The following is an 8,418-nucleotide window of genomic DNA, read 5'->3' as shown; positions in this document are numbered from 1 at the left end:
ATAAAGTTTTTCCACATTACGATGCCTCCGAAAACTAGCGGAAAAGCGGCTAAAAAGGCGGGCAAGGCCCAGAAAAATATTTCCAAGACTGATAAGAAGAAGAAACGGAAGAGGAAGGAAAGTTACGCCATCTACATTTACAAGGTATTGAAACAAGTGCATCCCGATACCGGTATTTCTAGCAAAGCTATGATTAGAGAGTTGAAGTGCAGCCATGAACGTAAACGTTAACGTTATAATTGACATCTACGCATGCTCATTCGTCCGTTTTTAACGTTAACGTTAGCGTCAGCTTTACGGCCTACGTAAACTAGCGGTCTCCCACGTATACCTTAAACATCGACGTACGTTAACCGAACGTTAAACGAGTAGCACCGATGACTTGCGAATGGCCGAATTTTGATTGTTAAATGCAATTCTCGATAACCTCAAACTGTCATTGTTTACATTTCCTGTGTATTTTCTCATAATGAACGAAAATTATAGGAAATCAGCAGTGATTTGAAAGTTATCAAAAGGATTAAGTTAAATTACTGTGTTATCAGATTACATTCAGTACATAAGGAAATGGCTGAAACTACACTGCAATTCTGATGTCTCTAACACTTGAGCATTTCATTGATAATAAAATAATAAAATTCTCTTTATTAGGCATATAAATCATTAGAACATCAATATTCCAAATGTTATTCCAGCTGTCGGAGCTCAATATTAGATAAAAGAGAGTTCACGCGAAACGAAAGCAAAATCAAATTGATAGGTTATGTTTAACGTCTGACGTTTCATGATGGCAGCACTTCAACTCAAATTTGATCACAACACGTAAACGTTATATCTGACGTTATTTCTCACGTTAACGTTTACGTTCAGGCTAACGTATTGTGCACACTTCAACTCTCTAGTATCATGAACAGTTTCGTGAATGATATCTTCGAACGTATCGCTGCTGAAGCGAGCAGACTGGCTCACTACAATAAACGTTCTACGATTACCAGCAGGGAAATTCAGACTGCGGTACGGCTTCTCTTACCTGGCGAGCTGGCTAAGCACGCAGTCAGCGAAGGTACCAAAGCAGTCACCAAGTACACTAGTTCAAAATGAGGTGGAACACCACATACGTTCTAACCCAATAGGTTCTTTTCAGAACCACTAATTAGTACATCCTGATAATTAGTAACTGGTCTGTTGCTATTTTCCTTAGATTTGGTCGGGAAAATGCTCCGCTGTATGTAAGTTGATTTCCTTCGGTCTAACACTATCTGACATTAAACAAAAACGTCTCAATTCGAGAACGCAATCATTACATCATACGCAGATGACACGGCTATATTGACTAGCTCAAGAGTAACCTCTAAAATAGAGAAGGAACTGCAGAAACATTGCCACAGGATAGAGGAATGGATGAGCAAATGGAAAATCAGAGCAAATCCGGAATCATTTTCTACTACAAGAGGACCCTCGAATAACGTAAAAATAAACAATGTACCAATTCCATGGACCAGAAGCGTGAACTACCTAGGAATAACCCTAGACGAAAAATTGAATTTCAACAAACACGTCAGGAACGTCGAAGTTAAAGCAAGAACAATCAAAGGTTTCATGTACCCATTACTGAACAGAAAGAGCAAACTCTAGTTTGCAAACAAACAAAATGAAGATATATTAGGGTGACCAGACGTCCGTCATTGTGATGGACGACAGTCCGTCATTGTGATGGACGACAGTCCGTCACTGGAAAACGTCCGTCAAAATCTTGAATTTAATTCAGTATTTTTCTCAAGATCATTAATTTGAGATGGATAATAAAGAAATTAAGTGCAAAAATCTTTCAAAAGAATTTCCATTCCTTAAAAAAACAAAACTTGATCCAATGGTCCAATGTACGAAGGTTCAATTCGGCATTGTATTTGGAGAAAGAAGGTATATTATACGGCATGTTTCAAGTTACAAACATAAAAATATGATTAATGCAGCAGCGTCTTCCTCCCTGACCAAATATTTCAGACATTCAAATTTTGGGGGTGAAGAAACTTCTCTAGCAAAGCCTGAAGACCTGTTCTCATTCCACAGTGTAATGCACAACCATTGTATTAAGATTATTATATTTTCGTTTTTGTGTTGTGATACACTTGTATTATTCTTCTGTTTCCAATAAATCATTTTTATTTAACACTATACGGGGTAGAAAGCTGAGTAGCTGGAGGCATATACAGGGTGAGGTTGTTGAAAAACATGAAAAAATATTATTTTCAGTTCTCACAAACGGTTTTACCGAATGAAATGAATTTCGAGTAATTTGGCGTTCATAAATAAAAATTATCTATGAAATTCGAAAAATTGGGTACCTACTTTGACCGCATGCAACTCTTTTAAAATCTATCCCCGGGTTTCATAAAGCTTGATCAGGGAATCAACGCTTGATGAACGAATAGACGTCAATTTGTTTTCTATCGATAATTCAGTCATGATTATCATCAGAATATTATTCCCGCATCGAATTATGATGTTCATACATCCATTTAATTATTCTCAATTGCTATTTTTTTCAATATATTAAGAAATGAAAGGTCTCAGTGATTTCGGTTGAGTGATCGAGTGACTATCAAATCGTTGATCGGACAATCAAAGTTTTATGAAACCCGATGTCAATCTTTTTATCAGGGCTAAATCGGAAAAATGGTACATGTTTTGACCTCAATAATCTACTGTAAAATATTTTTACGATTCAATGACTCGCCCTTTATATAAATATATACACATTAACCAGGTCCGTCCGTCATTGAACTTAGGTCAGCCTAAGATATATAATACAACTAGCTGACCCGGCAAACGTTGTTTTGCCATATAAATAATTTCCTAGTAATTTCTAAAAAAAAATTATTAAATTACTAAAATGGCTATTAAAAAATAAGGGTTGATCGTAGAAGGGTGAAAATTGAGGATTGTATGTATTTTTGTATGTTGTATCATAAAAAAATAGAGATTAAAAATTTTGTCCAAAAAATGAAATAAAAAATTTAGGGGGATGAAAAATAGATGTTGGCCGATTCTCATAGATACCGGATAAGCACAAAAAATTTCATCAAAATCGGTCAAGCCGTTTCGGAGGAGTATGGTAACGGAAACTATGACACGAGAATTTTATATATTAGATACTTCGACCGATGACATACACAGCCACAAGCTGGAAGAACACAACAGAAAGGAACATGAGAACACTTCGGAGAGTTCAAAACATATCGATAAGGCTGACACTAAACGCACCGTGGTATCACACGAATAAACAACTCCACAAAGATATAGAATATCCCACAATCAAAGAGCACCTACAAAAAATGAACGAAAAACTGGAAGAAAAAATGAAAATACACAATAATCCACTGATTATGAGAGAAATAATGGAATGAACAGAAGTAAAGCGATACAAACAAAGAGGGACTATACAAGACGGCGGAAATAAGAAGACTACTTCGTCCCGCGAAAACAGAGAAACATACGATACGATAGTTACGATACGATCCATTTTGACCGGAGTTGAGGGTTAAATAATCGGATCGCGACCCCCAGAGTCAGCTCGCTGAGCGGCATTACACTAGCAGAGCACCTCAAAGAACTACATATTACGATTTTTATGCCCTCGTTTTGCACAGAACTTAGTTTATCGTTTTGCTCACCAGTCCGTTCGTTTTGTTCATTTACACCTTACGAGTTTTCAGAGAAGAAAAAATTTTTTTTTTCTTACCTTAGCTTGTGGGATATCTGCGTTTTGCTCCTCTCAATTCTGCAATTAGTTTTTCTCTACCACTTACCGTTACGTGCCCTGCTGGTGTAATATTACACTAGCATGGCACCTTAACGGATCTTTCCGATATTGGTTTCGATCGAAAGTTTTGCTCATCAGCCCGTTCGTTTTGCTCATTTATACTTTACGAGTTCTTGGAGGAGAAATTTTTGCAGAAAAAAAAATTAATAAATAATTTGTCCACCACTTCCAAACTTATCACTACCAGAATGTCAGTGTAAATATTAACAGTCAATATAGTTCCAATGACACAAGCACGGTTCAGTAGAGCGAGAATAAAAAAAAATCACTTCAAAAACGTCGAACGAAAAAATAGGGCTCGGAAGATCAGTTCACAGGTCGAAGATAACGATGCAACTGATCTTCATCTGTATCTGTGATGCAAGGACCGAAAATTTTTTTCCCAAAATGTCTTCCAGATGGTGCCAAAATTCGTCAACTGGAATGTTCGGCAAAAATCATAAAAAAGGGATGGTGCTGAAACTTCGTTTGGGTTTTTACAAACCCGCTCAGTGGCAATATTTTTCTATTTTGCCAGATGTTTGAGATTTATTTTCAGAGTAGTTGTGTAAGAAATGGTCTTAATGTACCTATAGCTATAGCTATAGGTACATTTTTATGAAACCTAAAAAATATTTTGAACCGGCTGGAATATTTTTGGGAATTTTGAATCTTTGAAATTATAAATTCTATCTATAATGGTTTAGTGGCGAGGTTTACTATCGGCAAATGTGACATGTATATTTCGAGTTTCTTGGGCTATTTTCATATATATTAAGAATTATTAACGTAAAGAAAAATTTTGTCTTGAAGCTTATTCATAATGGTAGACATGAAATTTTTTTTCATTCATTCAATTTATCGTGATTCTGGCCGAGCATCTAAATAAATCGTTGAGAATAGAATGAATGGGTTCTCAGTAGTTACAGATTTTCATTGTCAAAATGCGTCTTAAAGTAAAATGTTGAATACAAAGATTATCATCATTGACACTTAATAATGAGCTCAAGAGGGTTTGTCCGTGCAGGTACAGCTTGTGCCTGTGTGCTTTCACCTACCTAGTCTGGTTTGTATTGCAGGTGATAAATTATCCAAAATTAGCCAATAAGATTAATAAGGATCTTGTCGGCATGTGCTTTCTTCATAATGAGGCACTTAGAGTTAGAATATTTTTCGCAGGTATTCCGATGCTTACCTCCATTCTGGCAATTTTCAAAATACGAATTTTTTCTCTGAATTTAAAAATTGCATTTTTTTGTTAGATTAGTGTGCCATGAAGGTGGCTGCCTTTTTCTGTCAGACACGTTTTCGTTCATAGATATTGCATTGGAATTCTTGAAAATTGAATTTCAGTTGCTCCGTACAATGTTACTTGTTCAATTATGATGTGAATGCATTCGATATTCAATGACGATTTGAATGAATCTTCAATATTATAACGTATTATTATTATCCCTTTTTGGTAATATCATTTCATTTTTAGTGAGTATATAAATTTTCTAATCACATGAAATTTTTTTTGCTATCATGTGTGTTATATACATAATCTAAGATATCTATTGTTTATCATATTTAAACAGATTGGTCACGCATAAAAGAAACCGAAATGAAGAAATATCGTCAAAGTTTCGAGCTAGATGTAAGATATAACAACTACGGAATTTTCATCTCATATCCTGTGTCAAGCTTTAATACGAAACAGACACAGAATCTGAGTTTTGACTGTTGAAGAAATCCAACCGAGTTCATATTTGAAATCGAACAAAAGAATTCGATCGTTAAAATGGTCCAGCATTTTCAGACTGAATGTAGCCAAAAATTGCGTCGTCCTACATCAAGAGGTTTCTGTTATCATTAAATTAGTAGAATTTTATTTCGTTCGAAAAGTTTCTCTTCAATTCCGCTTAATGATATCTTTCGATCTCGACACGACAGGCTACAATACCTATTCTTGAATAGACAACCAGCGATACGCGATACACCCTACAACCAATGCCAAAACAACCAATCCATCTATAGGGCGAAAATGAAAGTTGCCATCTTTTGTCAAATAAACAATCTATTGAGAAAATAGACATTTAATGTTGTCAGTCAGTCGAATTCTGTAGTAATGTTCGTATCCAGAAGACGGAGGCGGGTCGAACTCGAATATGACCGAATGATCGAAATGATTGGGTCATTTCGAGATCGGCGACTCGATCACTCCCGCACGGGTTACGATCGAATCTAAAAAAAGGGTTAATCAGGTACGAGTACCAGTCCCTTCGGTTCGGATCGCGACCCCCAGAGTCAGCTCGCTGTGCGGCATTAAACTAGCAGAGCACCTCAAAGAACTTTAACGATTTTTATGCCCTCGTTTTGCTCAGCACTTAGTTTATTTTGCTCAACTATATACAATGATCAATAGACAATTCAAAGTGCCCTGCTGGTGTAATATTACACCAGCAGGGCACCTCAACGGATCTTTCCAATATTGGTGTCATCCTAAAGCTCTCGTTTTGTTCATTTACACTTTACGAGTTTTGAGAGAAGAAAAAATTATTTCTTACCTTAGCTTGTGGGATATCTGCGTTTTGCTCTCTTCAATTCTACAATTAGTTTTTCTCTATTACTTACCGTTACCGAGATTAGATAATCAAAAGTTAAAAATATTACACTAGCATGGCACCTCAACGGATCTTTCCGATAATGGTTTCGATCGAAAGCCCTCGTTTTTCTCATCAGTCCGTTCGTTCATACTTAACGAGTTTTTGGAGGAGATTTTTTTTTCTCACCCTAGCTTGTGGGATATCTGCGTTTTGCTCTTTCCAAAGAAGCCGTCCCATAAAAAGAACCGTAACTGTTATAAAGAATGCCGACAAAGTTGTAGATTTTAGTTTTATGGTATCTGTGTTACAGAATGAAACATTAATTTGTGAAAAAGGGTGCCTACAAGCACGACGATAATTAAACAGATTCATTGAAATTTCAGTATCTACGGACATTCAAGCTTAATTGAAATCTAATAATGGTAGGTACTGGGTAAATAATTATCAAAATAAAATCAAAACGATAATTATCGTACGAATGGCAACGCCAATGGCAAGTTTCCACAGAAAGGTGTGGAAGAAGACCTCAACAACACCGAGTCACGATACTAAAAAGCAAATTATTCTATCGTGGCACCGTGTGTTATCGGTGTTATCGAATATGTCCGGACTAGAAACTGGACTGGAACTGATCTTTGGACTAGTTATTTTTCTGGACCGGATCAGGTCGGAACTGATCCATGAAATTGTTTGGATCAGCCTTCCCTAAACCAAGGTGCATCTATTGCACATGGTAGCAGCTTGTTTTCAGTGGTCTGAATTCTTTTGATATGGCTCTATGCCGCGAAACCCCAAGATTATTTGAGATGGATATTAAAAAAAAAGAAAGTGCAAATTTATGGGAGATCGAAAGAATTTCCATTTTTAAAACCCAAAATTTGATTCTGCAGTCCACTGTACGAAGTGTTTGGGTCAATTCAGATTGCATTTGGAGGAAGAAAAATATTGTACGGCATATTTCTAGCTACGAACATAAAAAATTGTTTAATGCAGCAGCTCCCTGACCAAATATTTGAGACATTCAAATTTTGGGAATGAAGAAGCTTCTCTAGCAACGCCTGAAGCCCTCTTCTCATTCCACAGTGTAATGCACAGCCATTATATTGATATTATTAAATTTTCGTTTTTGTGTTGTAATGAACTTCAATTATTCCTCTAATATCAATAAATAGATTTTTTTTTATCGCCATACGTTGTAGGAAACTGTGTAGCTGGAATCATATACAGAGTGAGTCTTAGACTCGTACGAATATTTTACAGTAGATTCTTGAGGTCAAAAGAAACACTTTTTTCCTTTACCGTTTTTGCCGAATCAGCTCGGTTCAAAAGGTACAGGTCGTTGAAAAATATGAAAAAATGTTATTTCTAGTTCTCACAAACGGTTTTATCGAATGAAATGAATTTCGGAATATAGTTTTCGAGTAATTTGAAGTTCAAAAATAAAAGATATTTGTGAAATTCGAAAACTTGGGTACTTTTGACCGAATGCTACTCTTTCTGAAAGATCCACAGAGGTCACTGATTCATTTACTTATTCTGAAGGTAATTTTGCTTTTCCTGGGGTGGCACAGCTCATTATGAAAACCTAAAATGTCTATATCTTCTTATCAGGGCTGAATCGGAAAAAATGGTACAGGAAAAAAGTGTTTCTTTGGATCTAAAGAATCCACGGCTGAAATATTTTTACGATTCAAAGACTCGCCCTGTATATATAGATCAGGTGCGTCCGCATTGAACATTGGATAATGTGGTCAGCCTATGTTGAACAGTGGCCCAAGGAGCAAGTACTGATCCTTGGGGTACTCCAGCATCTACATCTCTTGTAAAATGAAGATTTCAGCGGTCGATTCGATTAAGTATCATAAAATTTCTAGGGTAAGAGTATGAATGGATGCTACTCGACAATATAGAGGAACACGCCCCTTCTAGAGCGTCTATCTGATGGCGCCCGCTAATTGGCGGAATGAAAATAGCATGAATATTATGCACGAATGTATTCCTATGTGACTACCAGAATCGTCACGGAAA

General features: G+C 36.3%; 2 protein-coding genes across 2 annotated transcripts; both read left to right on the top strand.

Moving 5' to 3' along the window:
- On the top strand, positions 1-207 carry LOC123322900 (histone H2B-like; the record flags this gene model as incomplete). The annotated part of the gene is made up of 1 exon (XM_044910982.1): positions 1-207. A coding segment is annotated over exon 1 (186 nt), but the record flags the coding sequence as incomplete, so codon positions are not given.
- A 699-nt stretch (positions 208-906) lies between these two features.
- LOC123319058 (histone H2B-like) lies at positions 907-1,153 on the top strand. The gene has a single exon (XM_044905909.1). It carries the CDS (start codon positions 907-909, stop codon positions 1,099-1,101), a length of 195 nt encoding a protein of 64 aa, XP_044761844.1. The 3' UTR covers positions 1,102-1,153.
- The last annotated feature ends 7,265 nt before the right edge of the window (positions 1,154-8,418 follow it).

Source organism: Coccinella septempunctata, chromosome 1, assembly GCF_907165205.1.
Source record: "Coccinella septempunctata chromosome 1, icCocSept1.1, whole genome shotgun sequence".
NCBI lineage: Eukaryota > Metazoa > Arthropoda > Insecta > Coleoptera > Coccinellidae > Coccinella > Coccinella septempunctata.
The sequence above is the reverse complement of the archived record's forward strand: the minus strand, read 5'-3'. Positions and strand labels throughout refer to the sequence as shown.

What these genes read in the sequence shown, in the direction of transcription:
- LOC123319058 (XM_044905909.1), top strand. Translation starts at nt 907, where the DNA reads ATGAACAGTTTCGTGAATGATATCTTCGAACGTATCGCTGCTGAAGCG.